The sequence below is a fragment of the Equus asinus genome, chromosome 3 (assembly GCF_041296235.1).
Source record: "Equus asinus isolate D_3611 breed Donkey chromosome 3, EquAss-T2T_v2, whole genome shotgun sequence".
Lineage (NCBI taxonomy): Eukaryota > Metazoa > Chordata > Mammalia > Perissodactyla > Equidae > Equus > Equus asinus.
The window spans coordinates 13,701,621-13,720,896 of NC_091792.1; the positions used below are offsets into that span (position 1 = coordinate 13,701,621).

General features: G+C 37.3%; 1 protein-coding gene across 1 annotated transcript in view; it reads right to left on the reverse strand.

Annotated features, from left to right (window-relative positions):
- Nucleotides 1–19,276, reverse strand: part of PRDM5 (PR/SET domain 5) — a 186,024-nt gene that overhangs the window by 83,673 nt on the left and 83,075 nt on the right. The window contains 8 exon segments of the mRNA XM_070504691.1: nucleotides 782–944; nucleotides 946–970; nucleotides 2,475–2,559; nucleotides 6,843–6,922; nucleotides 10,799–10,920; nucleotides 11,184–11,276; nucleotides 12,750–12,924; nucleotides 15,353–15,527. Of these exon segments, the coding sequence (XP_070360792.1) occupies nucleotides 782–944; nucleotides 946–970; nucleotides 2,475–2,559; nucleotides 6,843–6,922; nucleotides 10,799–10,920; nucleotides 11,184–11,276; nucleotides 12,750–12,924; nucleotides 15,353–15,527 (918 nt within the window).

Here is a 19,276-nt window from a genome sequence, read left to right on the forward strand (position 1 = left end):
AGACAATGTAGAGGGTAGATTCTTTAAGAATTGATTTCTAACTTTAAAAAGAGGCTAAGAGTAAATAAAGAAAGAGATAGAGATAATTATATGCTTTTGTCATTAACAGAAATAGGAAACTCTAAAAGAGAGGTTATCTGAGGCAAAAAGAATGAACTAGTCATCTTGGGACATGTTCAATTCATTAGGTCAAAAAGATGCCCAGTTACGTATCAAACAAGCAGTGATAAATGTGGGTCTGAAGCTTGGGATTAAAAAAATAGATCATTTGGAATTCATCAGTATAGAGCTGACAGCAGAAGTCACAGAGGTATTGACACAGACAACAGAGAAGGGGTCCATAGCTAGAGCATCCAGGATAAACCCCTCGGGGAGGGAAGACCAAAGAAGTGTCCAGAGAACTTAGCAGAAGAACTAGCAGAGTAGACCACAACGATAGCAAAAAAGGAAGAGGATTTTAAAAAGGTAACATGGACAAGGGTGTCAAACTCTATAGAAAGAAGGAAGCGAATAAAGACTTTGCAATTAGTACAACATTAGAAACGCTGGATGACACTTTGCATGTGAGAACAGTTTCAATAGAGAACGGAAGACAGAAACAAGGCCACAAGGGGTTATGGCCTGAGTGAGGGGTCAGCAGGTGAAAGCAAGATCTTCTCTAATTACTCCACATGTAGAGACAGCACGCCTCAGATATACAAAAACTTCTTTAAAAGATAAACATGGAAATCATTTCAACAAATCAGAAAAAAATAAAATAACAATATTAATAAGCTATTACCTTCTTGTGATTCTTGTAAACATTTCTGTGGGCAAATCCCTTTCCACAAAGCTTGCATTTGTAAGGTTTATCTTCACTGTGTATTACTTTGTGGGCACCCACTTGATCAAGCCTCTTGAAAGACTTATTACAAATCTCACAATTATAGGGTCGTTTTTCTGTGGAAAATGAGTGGAGACAATCTCATATCTACATAAAGGTAAAGGATAAAAAGGGAAACAGCCTTACCTTATATTACTTCTTATGGATAAATCAACTAAAACATGAGCCAAACAACTGAAAGAGAATCTACTGCCCAACCCATCTCGGTGAGACGTGAGCCTATTCACAAAAGAAATGTGAGCTGTTTCTTCTATAGACCCACTTTGTAAACTAAATGCATAAAGTAGCTTAGATACAAAGATGAAGTTTAAATTCAAGGAAGAAATCCTACTTCCAGATGAAAAATCTCCTGATAGATGTGGGTTTAAAACAGGGTTACAACTCTGAATGCTGACAGGCCTGACAGCGATGGAGTTGAACGACAAATCTGCCTCCTGCCCAGCCTAGTAGAGCCATCTGGGCAGAGCTTCTGAGTCTCAGCAGAAACCACACACTTAGATGGTTGTGTAAGATCCATATTTATACCATATTCATGTAATTTTGACAACCAGATAAAAAAATATAGTTTGTTTCAAACAAAGTATATCTGAAGGCCACCAGTTTTTGATCTTGTATTTTCATTTGTTAAAATCTCTATATACGTCTCCAAACAAAGTGGCTATTCAAAACCTTCCTGACTTCAATGGCCTCCAAATTATAGATATCCTAAACTCCTAGAAAGACACTTCATAAAGGAAAAATTATTTTCAGAGCAGTTTTTCTTAAAAAAAAAAATCTGTATAACAGAACTGTTACTCAAACTTGCTTCAAATAAAACTATGGCTTTAATAATTTATATTCTCAAAATGTAGGGGGTGACCCTTCGGCATAGTGCTTAAGTTTGCATGCTCTGCTTTCACAGCCCAGAGTTCACGGGTTCTGAGCCCAGGCACAAACCTACACACCGCTCATCAAGCCACACTGTGGCAGCATCCCACATACAAAGTAGAGGAAGACTGGCACAGATGTTAGCTCAGCCACAATCTTCCTCAGCAAAAAGAGGAAGATTGGCAACAGATGTTAGCTCAGGGCCAATCTTCCTCACCAAAAATATTAAAAAATTTAAAAAAATTTATGTACTCAAAAGGTATTTATAAATTTCTCACTAACGTTTATTAGTACCTTAGTCAGAATGTAAAAGTATCTAGAAATGTAGGAACTATAACTGTTGAGTCTTTCCTAAACATCAGACACTATACTTGCACAGTAAATGTTCTCATTTAAGCTTCACAGCAATTTTGAAAGGCAAGAACCAGTATCCCATTCACAAATCCCATTTCACAAATGAAGAATACAGAAACTGAGGCTTAAGAGGAGCAGGTAACCAATTAAATGGTGACTTAGAAGATCTTCAAGATATTTAGTCCAACCTTTATAAAAACATTGAGATCTAGAGAAGTTAAGTAAACGTGTTCAAAATCACATGGCTGGTTAATGGCCGAGCTGGAACTAACAGTCAGGTCTCCTGATGACCACTCTCAGAGCTCCCGAAAATGACAAAGTGGATCTTTTGTAGTGATTTCAATATAAATGAAAAAAATATCTATTTTACCTGAGTGGGTGATCATATGACGTTTTAGCTGATTAGCTGAAATAAATTTCTTCATACATTCTTGACAATCAAATATCTCATGAATCTGCAAAAGGTTTAAAAGAGTTAAATCAACTGTTAAGGCCAAATAAATTGTATGGAGCTCAAGCAAAAGCATAAACATGTGGGTAGTTGCTATGCAATACTCAAACTAAGTATTATAATTCAGCCCTAATTTGTTTATGCTATCCTATATAAATTAAAAATGCAATGAACATAAGTTACCTAGTAAAAACATATCATTAAAAGAAAATAAGATTGCACACTATCTAAATATGTAATACAGCTGAATTATTTAGTGCATATTTGATTTACACTCTCTGTAAGAAATTATACCCAGTATATATTAACTCTTTCAACAAATTTGTCATGCATAAATTTAACTTGGAAATATGTAACCTGCAAGTAATAAAATTCCCTTTACAGTAAACAGTATTTTAAACTTAAATGTATGTAGTACAGAACAAAACATTAACTACCATGAAAGACAAGAAGATACATGATTCTAAAAAACATTTAGCTCACAGTAAAACTCTCGCATGATATGTGGAGGACCACAATAAATAGAAACGATCAAAATGCATAATAAGTAGGGGGTGGGGCATAACCTTAGCAAACAATTGGCTAATATAAATATTACAATTGAACATTAAGTTTAGTTCTTTCCTTCTCAGATACTAAATCAGAGAAGTTGGATAGGTGGTACGAAAAGGATATCCTCAGTTTATTACCAGAAACAACACACAGAGTTCTAAGAGGAGTATATCGCATGAAAGTTTGTATTAAAACGTTAAGCATCCCAATGAACAAGAGCATCACACTGTTTTGCTGAAGATTCAAAAATGGTTTTGGTGAAGTCACGTTTTTGTTTCAACCTCATTAAAGGTAGAGCTCACATACTAAACCCCAGACAAGCAAAAGCCATTCTGCAGGAAGCCCAGACCCCACGGTTAGCCCTGCAGAGCCACTCCAGAGTAAGGACACCGAGGGATCAAGGCAGAAGGCCCTAAACTGGTACAGCAAAGGAGAAGGGGTGGAAGACTGGGCTGTCCCGTTACATGGTTCCCTTGATCTAAGTGGCCATGGAAGAACTCAAGGCAGGGGGGGTGAGGAGGGGAACAAAAGCTGGGGCAAGGCTAACAGATCCCGGATCTGCAGTCTATGCCAACCACATAGCAGGTCTGCAGCTGCCCACTGCCTTCTGCGCCTGTCAGATCTGACCCTTGGTGACTAAGTAAACTTTTCCCTGTGACAAGAGGGAAGGCAGGGAAACCAGGCAGCAGCAGAAAGACATCATTCCACTGGAGTCTGACTTCTACCCCTGCTTACATGCAGTGGCGTCTAATTTTGATCAGGGGCTATATGGAGTCCGGAGAGTTCTACAGCCCCCCAGAAAGCAGTGTGGGATCTGCACAAGTACCGAATAGTACCGAAGAAAACCTTTCAGCCTGAGACATTTTAAAGGCAGTCTCTTCAATCATCAAAGACCCTTACAGTAGCTTCGGTTGAACATCTTTGTTTAAGGAGCAATGACATAATGTGCAATGTTTATTTAAAGATAGCAAGAACAGAGTTATATTCTTAATCTCTGTTTCTGTAACACGTAACTTTTATAATAACAAGATACTCTAAAAAAGATGATATGCCTTCTGAGCCATACATAAATGAAAACATACTTAGTTCATTTTCATTTTAATGTTAAATGTTTATTAGTTTATAAAATTTTTAAAGTTATTAGTCCACAAATAAAATGGCAATTGTTAAATAACATACTGCAAAATAATACTCATATCTGTTCACTTCTTAACTCTCATGAATTCCGAAACATGAAACATTTTTAAAGGTTGAATTGAATTGACATTTCCCAAATTATAAATAGGGCATTTATTGTACATGAAACTATTTCTTCACTGACTATTTTATTTATAGTGGAAAATTCAGACCAAAGCTATTTTCAAAACTCCTAAAAAGGCTTAATGAACTAATCAGATTTAAAGTGAAATGACAGGTAATGCTATTTGTTTATGCCAAATGCTAAGTAAAGCACATTTTGTAAAATGTCTAGCTTTCCAAATTGATATGGAAGATAATAATTTACAATTTGAAGTCTCAAATAAAGTAATTTTCAAGAAGGATCATAATATATCTTATTGTAATATAGGATAGTATATAATAATGTAAAACACTCTACTAGACTATAATGTAATTTGGCATATTCATAAAGCACCATCTACTGGCAAGGTGAAATACTGCAACCAAACTCTATTAGACATTTGCCATAGAGTCAAAAATGGAGTCAGTAGTAGGGGCCAGCCCGGTGGCATAGTGGTTAAGTTTGTGTGCGCTCCACTTTGGCAGCCCAGGGTTCACGGGTTTGGATCCCAGGTGAGGAGCTACACACCATTCATCAAGACATGCTGCGGTGGCATCCCACACACAAAATAGAAGACTGGCAAAGATTTAGCTCAGGGACAATCTTCCTCAGCCAAAAAAAAAAAAAAAAAATGGAGTCAGTTAAAAGCTGGCTATGGATTGGATTCAGAAAGGCTAAGTTAGAGGATCTACACTGTAACATAGGGAGTGCTGCATTGGGCTAACATGTTACTAACATTCTGTAGAGACAACTTAGGTGCTGTGTTCCATCACCACCAAGCAGGATTTACATGTGCTGAGATATTGCTTGGGAAAAAAGTTCTTATAAAGAAAACAAAAGGAAAAGAGGACATTCTCAGAAATATACCCCATGACAAACTTTGCTAAAACACTCTATTGGGTAAAATCTCAAATATGGTAAAATATCTTAAATTTCAACCTCTTAACATTTAAATAGGTCAGGGAAATAAATCATAGAATTATAAAACAGGATATCTAGAAAATATCTATTCTACTGGACTTAGTCTTTTTGTCTCAGACTAGGGTTCTGCTTCGGAAGCCATAGGGTGATGGGAAGAGAGAAAGAGACCTAAAAGAAGCATCTGTCTGGAGTTCTGTGCAAAATTTCTTTTACAAGTAGTTTCCATGCTGCCTTCTGCAGCACAGACACTGCCACTGGAAGGACGCAAAAGAAGGTTACCATGGCAGGGAAACCAGCAAAAAAAAAAAGCAGTTTCATGGCACTTAGAGAAGAAATTTAAAAAAACACTGATCAGGTCAATGTCACGTTTCATAAATGAGAAACCAGAGGCCCCATGTTACATGGAGCGTTAATCACAAAAGGAGAAGACATCTACTGTTCGGACTCTCAGTCCAGTGCATGTTCCATTATTTCCCCCTAAGGATCAAAATCACTCAACATATAGGACATAACCTCAGGCATCTTAACAATTTAACTATCTGATACGTTATACATTAAACCCGCAGTGCATGGTTGGAGCTACTGGATTGAATATCACATGAATTTTCAGGGCTGTGAAGCTACTCTGGAATACATTTATATACAAATAAAGAGACAAAATTTATTTTACAAACCTCAACAAAAGTACCATCACTAGTACCATTTCCCCTCTTTTTTGGTATTAAATCACTAAAAAGAAAATATTATGTGCTCCTAAATATTCTGAACAAAACAATACATGAAATTAGGAAATAATCACTTATATCTTTGTTGAAATAATATAATATGAATTTTTTTGGACTCTGCCATGATACAAACAAAAATCTAAATTCTTTTTAATTCTATTCCACTACAAATTGTATTAACTAGCTGATAATGTTGTTAGGGTTAATAACTGCCATTTATAGTTCAGACTAATTTTTCACATTAAAATCATCTTAGCAAGTTTTATACTTATTACAAAATGTATTAAATTTATTTTCTCCCAAAATAATCATTGTGTCTCCTGAAAACAGTTTGACATACTCTTACATTATTCTTAGCTCTTCAAAATAATGGAGTTCTTCTCTTTGTTTTGCCAGACTTAACTATAACATATATCCATTTTAACAGCTAAATGCCACTGCAGAGCATATTACAAATATACTAAAATTTATGGTTTCCTCAAATATATGGTATTTCCTAAGCAAACAGCAACTGATAAAGCCTAACACCAGGGTGAGATGTTATAGTGAAGGACTCGGTTAGATATGACACTTTCCAATGGAGAAATATTTCTAGTAATTCTGAATAAGCAATTCAAAATATTCTTTCACAAGAGTTTACTTTTCTGCATATCAGCCTTGCGTATTACAATATATTAGTATTTAAATTAATGACAAAGTTCTCTCTTTATGATATGAAAAAATCAACTATAAGTTTACATGGCAGACACTATAAATGACTAAAGGATCATATGTTATGCACTGATGAGCATTAATCTTTATCCTACTGACCTTTCTATGTTCCTGTAGGCTTGATGTTGAAGAACACTTTTTATTGCACACTGAACATATGAGCTTTTTCTTAGGATCTCCTAAAATAGAAACAAAATACCATCATGTCTCAAATGAGGATATTAAGAGGAACATCAGATACAGTGTTTCTAAGGTGATATATAATTTCTAAACAGGTATTTATTTCATCTTCATAATTTAGAGTTCTAAAATTTTCAGTTCAATGAACTCAGGAAAAGAATGTTATATTTTGAACCCTCTCTTTTTAAATTTGAGAAATATTCAGCTTGATATAACACTTCTCCATGTATAAAATAGGCCTTTCACCTTTCCGTGTACTAATTTAGTGTTAAAAGAGAAAACCACACTTCCACAAAAAATTCAAATCAAAATTAAAATTAAGCAAATGTGTTTATAAAAGCAAAAACTGGATTTCTTAATTCATAAGCTGATTTTGCTACTGCCTTTAAATTTTAACAGAATATTTGATTTAATCAGCTGAGTTTTTTAAGGTGGAATTCATAGATTATTCTTTCCAGTACTAGACTCTTGCAAAATCTATGAGCATATGCTTTATCACATTAACGTTAAAAATGGAAAATGGAAAAAAAGTGAAATCAAGTACAATAAAACATTATATTGGATTCATAGCATTAAACAAATCAAAACAAAGCCAGATTTGGTCAGCTTACTTAGTGATTACATTTATAGTAGTTCATTTCGTTTTTTAAATTTCACAGCGGTTACAGAATGAAAGACTCAATAAAAACATTTTTTTCAAATGTGATGTCACAACACTATCATCTGCATTACCATAAATAACCACAGAATGGTTTTTTCAACTTTGAATTGACCGATTCCAAACATACAGAAAGTAAACAAGCAGTATAATGAGCCCCCGCATCCCTGCTACCTGGCCCCAGCAATCATTAATCCACGGCTATTCCACCCACTCCCCCACTTATCTATTTGTTTGAAGCAAATCCAAAACAAGTCAGAAACAATAAAAACGATTTGATCTTATTTTAGGACTGTGTTTATGAAAGAAACACTTTTAGAAAAAGGAAAACAGAAATTTTCATCATATTATTTAAGATATTTATTTTATTAATGCACTTTTTTAACATGCTAAATATTATAGCCAAGAAAATTTTTCTTGGTGATTGACAAGTAAATAGCTACCAGAGGAGAAAATTCTCCCAAGCAAAGTGAACATTGGACGACAGCAAGTATTCGGTCACCAATTTCCTATACATATCTATTATAGATGAAGAGCCACAGAAAGAGAATATTCCGTCTTTTCCAGCTCCCACTGGCTGGGATGTCCCGCCTTCAATCCATAATCCTTTATCATCCTAGCTTATCCCACAAACCTGCTGCTTCTTGAGACCAGAGCCTCTCCTTTGCCCCCAGGTAGGTCAGAGCCTGAGAGAGAGAAGAAAGAGAGATTTCCCCACCACCCCTCTCACTTCATCCCCGCCCCCCTGCCACTGCTCCTTCAGCGGCATCACAGGCAATACACCAAACCCTTCAACCTTTTCTCTCCTCACGTCTTCTATTCTTTATCCTAGAACTGGAATCCTATCTCCTTTGAGAAGAAATGAGAGAAAAGTTTAAGACTGTTTGCCTGAGAACACAGACAAATGTAATCTGCCATCAATACGAAAACTCTTGGTCAGCATCCACAGAATCTAAGCAAGAGAGAAAGATGGAAGTAGGTTAAGAAAGTTAACCACTGCAGTCTCTGTTTCCTCCTGGGTAACTATGAAGGTTCTCGCCACCCTACCAGCTTCCCTAGGTTCAAGGACAACAGCACCAACAAAGCCATAAACAGACTTTATACCATTTTAGTTTTCTTACATTCAGGTAAGTCTGATATTTGACTTGCAGATTCAACTTTCAAAAATATTCAGGAACACATTACTTACAAAGGTAGGAGATGCATGAGAAATTAATACAACTGTACTGGATACGTAAGCCCTTAAGCATAACTGTTGAGTTCAGCACAATGTGGGTTAACTATGTTTCTAGGGCCTGCTCTGAGAACCTACCCACCACATGTTACAGTTTGTATGGAAAAATGTGATCCAAATTTAAAAGTTCATCTTCTCTCTTCTCAGCATCTTCAATTCATATCACCTAACAAGGAACATTTGTCATCATCAGTGGTAAAAACTGCAAGATCTTCTCTTTCCCTGAATACTTCCGCCTTTCTACAGAAAAGGATTCTACAACCATACGTGTGAACACTGCTGTTCTCACTCTTCTGAACATGAAATATTCTCTCCCTAAAAGTCTGTGTAGCTCACAGGGGGAAGGGGAGAAGCAAGAGAGAAGCTATGAATGAGTGACAGACTGTGTACCAATCCCGGCAAAAGGTATGTAGGGTTGACCTCTGGCTGAAATAAAGGAAGTTTCACATTTTATATGATCCACAACATAGAAAAATCAAAAACTTCCTTTCATAAATTATTTCCTAGAAAATCACCATGAATTTCCAGAATCAGCAATATTATAATATCTAAGGCCAATTACAAGAAGCCTCAAAGTCATGATACTTAAGCACAGCCTGAAGACCACATGCCCAATAAGAAGAAAGCAAGTTTCCAGAGTTTCAGTGTGCATCTGGTTTTTCACTTAGTTCAGCAAAGTTGACTTTAAAAAATGACATGAAAGATTTGTTATAATACATTGCAGACAAAGATGGAGAAAATTAAGAACAGTATTTTAAACATAATGGCTCTTCGTGAAAAACAAAACAAAACAAAACTATGAAGACAGGTCTATCAGAAAGTTATGCTTGCCTTTTGCAACCATAGGGAGGCCTAAGTATAACGAATTCAGAAAAATGAGATCTTCCCTAAATCAGCCATTTATTCTTCAAAAGGAAAGAAAGAATCAGAACCCTGCAAAGTCCTAGTAATGCACACCATCCTGAGGCTGTATCTCGCAGGCCATACTTCCTGCCATGCAGAGCTTTCATATCCAGCTCACACTGAATGTGCAGCCCAAACCAATGGTACAAAGTTGGAGCCAGCAGTCATCTCATACCAGCCTCTATAGCTTTACCATAAAGGAGATGCTTTCTGGACAATGAGAGAACAGGATGCGGAAGCTGAGTACCGATTATCCTTTACTCCTGAATGTGAGAATAAACAAGATGGGAGAAAAGGAATCCACTTTCCTCATATCCAGAGACACATTTCCACCACCTCCCAGAATCCAAGGGCAAAAGTAAACACATGAGAAGAGTACACGCAGAGGAGTTCCGGGAACCTCGGCCTCTCTTATGGAGAAGACATGGAGGAGGCAAGAAGTTAACTCTGACAATACAGCCATCTGTTCAACTCAGCGCAGTAGACCGAATCCCAGAACGAAAATATATTTACCATGTGCTAAGCAGACGAAATCTAAGTGACGGTCAAAATTTGTTTTATTGTTTAGCTATCCATTAGAGGGAATTCAAATAGTATCTGTTTTATTAATCTAAACATGTTCAATTCTCGTGTCAAAATGCAGTCAGGAATTTTCCCAAATATAGGAGAAATATCAGCATTTAAAAAAATAGAATTTTATGGTAAAAATATTAAGGTAGGAGGACATCAGTTAATAGTTTTAAAATACAGCCACTAAAAGAGAAATGTCATATGCTGAAACATTAAGATTATTATTTAAAAATATTAATTCTTAACGCACCTGACTACCAAACACAACTAAGTCCAGCTCAGGTTTCCGTTTATGATTAATTCAGAGAGAGCAAAAATGACGAACACTGCTGAAATCAACGTGAAAAAGAAATAACGTCCAGTGAAAGAAAAGACCCACTGCCAGAGCTCCACATCTGGGTGAGATACAACGGAAAAGCAAGCTCTCTCCTCAAGAGTGAGAATTAAAACCAGATCATTCAGCCTGAGAAAAGGAAGCTCCTTTAAAAACGCCTCCCCGTGCCTTCTCACCAGTGTGGACATTTTCCTGGTGTCTTCTCAGGGCATCCTTGCTCTTCAGCCTCTTTCCACAACTGTCGGCTTTGCACACGAACCTGGCATCGCCACGGCAAGTCTCCTGGTGCTGCTCAAAACTACAAGACAAGCAGGAAAGGGGAAGAGAGAGAAGAAATGGTGAAGACACACCTACGGAATGCTGCCCTCACGACAGCGTTTGCCCTGCATGCCCCCTAGTAGCGTGTCAGCGTCATTTCATGCATGACCTAGGCAGGTAGGAAGGAAAGCAGTTTAATTCTGTAGCCATGTGAGACACTAAGGCACTAAGAAGCATGAACGCATGCACGCCAAAAATGACCCAGAGCTGCATAACAGCCATCGGATGACTCAGACACAAAACCTCGATGCTGAACTGAAGGGAGAATTGCAAACAGGGCACTGAAAACTTCGTGAAGAATCCTTCAGACTGCCTTTTGCTGTGCACTGAAGAACACTGAAGGGAAATGGAGAAAAAGAAAAAGGAAACGAGAACTGGAAGTCTAAGACAAAAACTTAGGAAAATACCTTTACTTTCAATAGAGTCATGGTCATGATCTTTTCATTCTGTCTTTTGTTCTTTTAATTTTTTAGTAATACCGAATTTAATTCTAAGACTCAGCTCAGCAAAAGTATCTTTTGCATGAAATAACTAATCCTAAATTGAATAAAAGTTGATCAGAATGAGATTTTAAAGTCCATTCATTAAAAAGAACATAGCCTCAGGGCTGACTAGGTGGTGTAGTGGTTAAGTTCCCTCGCTCCACTTCAGTGGCCCAGGGTTCATGGGTTCGGATCTCAGGCGTGGACTTACACACCTCTCATCAAGCCATGCTGTGGCGGCATGCCACATACAAAATAGAGGAAGATTGGCACAGATGTTAGCTCAGGGACAATCTTCCTCAAGCAAAAAGAGGAGGATTGGCAACAGATGTTAGCTCAGGGCCCATCTTCCTCACCAAAAGAAAAAAAGTACATAGCCTTTTCTTGTTTTTTTTTTTAAAGAGCCTATAACTGAATTTCCAAATGTTAAATCTCTTGCTATCATAAAAGTTTTAATTTTTAGGTTTAAGTTTTGAACACAAATGTTTCATCTCATATTTCATAAGCAAAAGTGGATGCATATGAAATAGGGAAAGAATCTTAATATGAAATGTAGCATATTTCAGAATCTAACTTAATGAATAAGAAAATGAAACATTAAACCTACGTTAAAAATGTTTTGCTTATATGCAAGATGACATTTTGTTAAAAATAAAAATTTTAAATATATGTATCTACTTTCTTACTTTCCATAATTCACGATACTGTAAAATACTTAAGTAAAAGAATAATTTTATATGTTATTAATATAAATAGTTAAGATAATAAAGGGTGCAGAGCAATGTGCAGGGTCATTTAATTCATCTTATCCTCACAGCCTATACCCATCCATCTTTAAATTAGTCCTCCAAGGTTGCTGTGAAATAAACAGTGCTTCCCAAAATGTCCCTGTTGTTCTTTATAATCTGAACTCTCTCCCTTCTTAAACTTTTCCTTTACTGCTTTCAGAGGGGATATTGAATGCAGACAACTGAAACTTGATCTGTCACCTCAAAGCACCAGCTAAATCATGCATATTTGAATTTCAGATTAGGAAACCACTGAGCTTGATATTTGACAGCAAGTTATTAAATGGACAAAGACTGATTAGCATAAATAATGTTTACTTGTTAAGTTTCATCACCAGAATGTTTCAAAAATCAACATACTATACTAAGAAAAGATCAGTTAACGACAATGACAACACGGGGCGTGATTAATCTCTTCCTCCCTCCCTCTCTCTCCATCTCACACACACACACAGGTTAGAAACTGGGGGACAAAACAAATGGAAGAGGTAAGCAACGTGTTAGCTTATCATTTTAAAGATAGTCGTTAATGTACGCACTGTCTCTGCAAAGCCTGCTTAACTGGAAATTTCTTCCCACAGTTCTTGCACTTAAATTCTTTCTCCTCTGTGGGTTTCTGGTGCAATGTCTGAAGATGCTCAGCAAGAATTTCCTCACTGGTAAAACTCGATTCACACTGGGGACAGGCATAGTCCTCTTTACAGCCAAAATGATCTGCACATTTATAAGGAAACAGATTTTAAGACAAAAATTAAGAGCCAAAGACTGCTCAGTTTTGCCCTCACTTTAAAATCAAAAGTAATTGTGTTTAATGATATCAGATTAGTAAATTCTTATCTCCATGAATATTAATAGCATTGTCCATGAAAAATAATAGGCTGTGTTACTAGAAATACATTATTTTTTAAATCATTTCACTTGTGTTTCACCAAATTAATACAAAATCAAAGTCAATTTTTAATTTCCTCTGTAATGTTAACTTTTAACATCAAAGAGTTATTACAAATGTTGAATTGGAAAGCAAAGGCTTTTCCTGAAATGGGTCATCTTGAGTTCACTTTTAGCTGCACGAAGAGGTGAAGTATGTGGAATTACCAAGGGGAATCTCACATGTATGTGAAGAAAGCCCACAGTCATAACAAGAGCAGGTGCCGTGGGGTTCCCCTGTCTCACTGGCTTGCCAGTACCATATGGACTGTCACAGCTCCACCGAAATTTCTCAAAGCGCAGTATTTAAATTACATATTTTGTCTAATTATCAAATGAGATTAGATTTAGGAAATGTAGAACATAAAAATCACCAATAACCCCATAATGAAGAGATAGCCGCCGTAATATACTTCCAAGTCTGACTCGTCTTATCTGCAGTCATATTTTATGCACGTCTAAGAATAGCTACATTTATGATCATACTTCTTATGCAATTTTGTGTCTTACTCTTTTTTTCCTTTTAACATTTTCTCAAGTCAATTTTTTTTTTGTAAGGAACATTCACCCTGAGCTAACATCTGCTGCCAATCCTCCTCTTTCTTTGCTTGAGGAAGATTAGCCCTGAGCTAACATCTGTGCCAATCCTCCTCTACTTTGTATGTGGGACGTCCTCACAGCACAGCTGATGAGTAGAGTAGGTCCACATTGGGATCCGAACCAGCAAACCTGCACTGCCGAAGCAGAGCACACAGAACTTTTTAACCACGCAGCCACTGGGCTGGCCTCCAAATTTTTTTTTTTAAACTTAAGGTACCATAACTTATTTAACTAAACTGTCCATTGCCAGACATTTGGGTGGATTTTTTTGTTTCTTTTGCTGGTCATTTGGTTGTTTTTGTTTTGGGGTTTTTGTTGTTTGGGGGGGGGTTTCTTTCATAAACAAAACTGAATTCTAAAATAAAAATAGCAACAATGTAAGTACCTGATTCATATGTTTTAAAAATCTGTTTAAGTTTCCGTTGATTCTTTTTACAAAAATAATAGAAATTGCTACTTTGTTAACTAAAGAAAAATCAGGGCAGTAATAGGTAAATAGGAGACTTTCTAAGTTAAAATAGTGCACATAATAACAACATGTCCCGGGGAAGTTGAGAAAAACAAATACCAAAAAAACCCCCCACAGAATAATACGGAAGTAATTCCTACCACCCAAAATCTGATGTTCCAAACAGCATTACTCATATTTGAAAGACGGAACAGACAGCCTGTCCTCATTTTCCCCTTAAATAATCCAAATAAAATAAAGAAACAGAAGCACAAGCTCACAATGCTGGGAATGCTCTTACTGTCTCAGCCAATGACACACAGTTAGAATAGAAAATTCATATGAAAGACATTACTGCCAGAGCAACTAAAGAAACGAGCGTCACTTCTGAAGTGGCTTTGCGAAACAAAATGGAAAGATACTCTATAGTAAGTATCAGCCTATTATAAAATGTGAATACTTACAACATCACTCATACTTCCCTGAAACCCCATCAGGAGTAAAACACAACATAACAGAAACCAGGCCCAATAATAATTGATTCTTCTCCAACAGATGACAAATAAGTGACAGATACCTCCTGGGTTGAAGGACTGATTTAAGCAGGTCTGACCTACAGTCATCACAAGTTTTTGGTCACCCAACTAGAACAACTAGCAATCCTGCAGGCCTCAGTGATCAGAATGGAAAGAGAGTTCCAGAAGCTCCCGATTCTCAAAGGACCTCACACAACAGCAAGGCCCAGGAATAATCCCGCAGGACCAGCAGGCCCGCTGCACACCTCTGCACTGGCCTTTCCCCACGTGCAGACGAGAAAGTCAGTCTCAGAGTCAGGGACTTTCCCAGTTACAAGACTGACGAGCGACAGTTAGGGTTAGAGCACAAAAGCCCTCACTCCTAGCCATGCCAGTGCACCAGACCAACAAGAGCCAGGAGCTGCCCTGACCCTGGCCGTCCTACAGGGCACACCCATCACCCACGCCCAGCACTCTCCTCCTCCTGAAAGAAAGAACAGGCACACAGCCGGATACCCTCTGAGAGCAGTTTTGACAAAAACTAACTTTATTTTGAGAATATCCTATTGTAATGCAACGGTAATTCAACCACAGTTCAAACTACATTTCTCCTACAACTCTCGTTCTCTCCATCACCAATTGGAGGGAATACCTTTTCTGCCAGCTGTTGACTGTCCTTTAGAATGTTTAACTTCCCCTTCTTTGATCATTGTCATAATTTGCTGCTCTTCCTCGTCAGCCTCCATGTCGCTGTCCAGGTAGCCAATCAGAAGCTCTGTATCTGTTTCTATATCTTCAATTGCCAAATAGAAAATGTTTTCTCCTTCCTGAGACAAAATTAAAAAAAAAAAAAGCTGAACCACTCATTTGTTACTGATAGTAATTAAGAAATCATTTCAAGACACATCGAGTACCATGTGCCCATAAAAACTTAATTATTATGTTTCTTATATCTCCAATTGATCTGGACACTGAAAAGTGACAATATCAATCAACTAGCAAATAAAATGCAAATATATACTATATAGAGACAGTGACATTCACACATATTAAATGAAATAAGGATAATTATTTAAATTTTTAAAAGTGAATCTTGCACCATTAATTGGCCTTAGGCAGTAACACCTTGTGGAGTCCCATAAATGCAGGTGAAGCTTGTTAAGTAATGGTGTCATTCCACACCTAGACAGAGAGCAATGATTTCGTTATGATTAATATTAAATGCAAAACTGGAAGACTAAAAACTTCCAAGTTACAACACAAACCAGAGGAACTGCAAACGAACCCTGAAAGAATTTCCAAAGAACCAGACCAAAAACAGAGAAAACCCTAGCCCCTCTGGGAGGTTCAAAACATTCACTAAGTCATCCTGTGCACCTCACCTCTAAATCCCACTAAAATGACAGAATAAAGAAAAAAGAAAACACGGTCCACCACCAACATACCGAATTTTTAAAGAAAATTCTAGAAGACAGAAATTAGACAGGGTTGAAATGACAGATAACTAATGCAGAAGAAATCTCAACCCATAACGGATACAGAGAGGAATGTTGCAAAGAACGTTCTTCCCAAGGAAACCCCAGAGAAACTTCACACTTGGAATCAACAGGGAGAAAAAGGCCCTCTGGGCCTGGGGCCAATCACCAGGGGAGCCAGAACTGGGGCTGCTCCGCTGGCCGTCCCCAAGAGAAACACCCAGAATTGCTGTCATTTACAGAGTTGAAGATTTGTTCTGGGACGGCTCCTACTTTGGCTGCTGAGGATAAAGAGAAGCAAAGCACAGCCTGAATTTATTGAACCTTCGTGGTGGGCAAGGGGAAGAAAGGATGGGGACAATAAGCTTCACCAGGAGGGAAACTCAGTAAAGCACAGAACACAGAACAAAGCCTTCTCTCCCTTGGCAGTAACATCACAGCATTACGTTAAGGAGGAGGACACAGAACTGGAGGAGGAGGAAGGCTGAGAGAGAGGAGAAGGGAGAGTGGAGGAAGGGAGTGTGTAATGAACATATATGGAGGGATACACAAGCAGAACCCCCACGAAAAATTGGAAAACTGTGCAACAAGCTTGATACAGTTATCATTTTGAGGCTGGGAGAGGGGTAGTCTATATTCAATATTGTTTTACTTTAGGGTTGCCTTTTTTTTTTTTTTTACAATAAACAGATTACTTTGTAATTTTAAAAACAATATATATTAGAAAATTCCATGGAAAAGACAGAAATGATGACTGTATTCTTCAAATACTATGCAAGGGAGGCTCGATTCAAAAGTTCAAAGCACTGGAGCAAATCTAACAATTAGCTACAGTTAATTAAAGAAGTTTCTATAATATGTAGAGCATTCTTGGAAGTTTTTGAATTTCATACCCCTAGAAACATAAAAAGTTATTTCTAATTAAGAACACTGAATTAACGTCTATACAAATGTTATTCCTAGTGCAACAAAAACAAACAAAAATATAACACTCAGCAAAAGAGACGTCTCTTTAAATTAACTCAGAAGTGGTACTTTCCAGGGTTTGGAAACCACTTGCTAAGGTTACCCAAAACAACAAAGGACTCATCTAACGAAGACTTCAGAATCCCATCGTAAATCTTAGTGCTTATCTGATCAATATCCAAGAAAGTTAATTGAAATGTCTTTCTAGCATATTAGTCATTAATTTTGTGATGGCCTTCACAGCATCAAGAAAAGATAATAATTTTTAATTTTAAAACACAGTAACATTAACTTAAACTGCAATCATAAGACACAGCATGCCTATTTAGGGGCTCTGTAATAAAAGAAAATTTTAATATACCAGTTAAAACTTTAATTTAATAAAAGTAATGGCAGCATTACAGGCTTCAAGGATCATGTTCTATCTGCATGTCAAATATGTGATAAGAGGAAAGTTATTACAGGCATTCCTCCAATCTATTTATTTAATGGAGAGATCTAGATATCTTTCTACATATCATTCCTACCACAGCCCAAACCAAGCATCTCTTCCTTTTCATTTGCTACCACAATAATCTTAAGAAGTATCCTCTTCCACTGCTTCCTTGCCAAGACTTCACTCATATAGTCACAACAACTCTCCTTACAAACCTCAGATTGTCAGGACCTACCAAATTCCTAGTCTCTCCAGCTCTGTGGGGTGATTTTCCCCATTTGTAGGCTCATCCCAGGCCCAGTCTCCTGCTCTTTGGCAAGAAGGATCTACAGAGTGTTGACCCAACACTCTGGGACTCAGCATCAAGCCCCTGTTGTCATTAGCCTGGCTGTGACCTTGTGCTCCAGCTTTGAGAACGGTTTTAATATTCTGATCCTGAAACCTACTTCTTATTCCAGCTATCACTTCCAGTCACTTGGTTTGTATCTTGCTCCCCTGGACACGCTTAATCCCCAACAGACTCACTCGTTGTATTTACATTTCAGGGATTAGCTGCCTTCCTGGGACTCGGCCTGGCCTCGGGGCTGGGGTCCTGTTTATCGTTCCTGTCGCCAGCTCCAGGCGATGAACTTGCTGAAAACACCTTAGCTGAAAGAAAGTGTTCAATGTCACGTCTGTTCAAAAGCAAATATTCCTCAGCCATTGGTGTTCCTGGTATTGGCAATCGGGATACAACACAGAGTGAGCAATTTTACAACTGTTATTCATCTCTTGCATTACTGTCCATTGTTCTAATTTTTTTGTGTTTTTTAGTATTATTTCATTTTGCTTTATTTTATTTATGTGTCATTTTCAGCTAATTATTTCTACTGTAAACTTTGTAATATCAAAAAGTTGCAACAGTCTAAATGCTAAACAATGTAAGTTGAAAAAAATTAAAGGTCTAACAATTCGTTTTAAAAGATTTATCAAATGTCATTTTTATAGAAAAACACTACATATATACACACACACACACACAACACAAAAGTGTTGATATAGCTTGTTTCTAAGTAGAGGGAATTGCAAGTATTTTGCATAGTCGTCTTCGGCTAGTCTATGTTACAATTTTTCTAGAATTAACATGCATTACTACTTGTGCAGTAAAAGGGAATAAACAATAAATAAAGCGTGTTTCCTGATACCAGCAAGAGGTATGGTATGGCAACTAAGAGCACAGGCTTTGGGACTCCCAGGGAGCGCGTATCACTCACAGCATAACACATACTCATTAAAGTTGCTCAGTATTTTACAGACAATGAATAGTAAAACAATACAAAACTGCTTGTGTCTACAGAAGAAAAGCAATTAGTAGTAGAAAGTTTACTGATATTTTCCTTTATTCATGTACAGCTGGGAGGCTATGACAATAATCTAGGTCATAGAGAGTGGTGACTTGGGAGGATTATAGTAGGAGTAGTGGAGGTGGTGAGCAGGAAGCAGATGCTGAACATGCTTTGAAGGGAAAGCAGATGCCATTTCCTGACGGGCTGTATATGGAGCTGGAAGAAGGAGAAGTCCAAGAATGAGTCCAAGGTGATGAAGTTTTCTCTCAGGCATTCACAGATGCCAGTGTACTAAATAATAATTCTTCTTAAGGATTCAAAATAAAACACCAACTACAAATTTGTGCTTTGAATCTGGATCTTCTCTGTGTGTA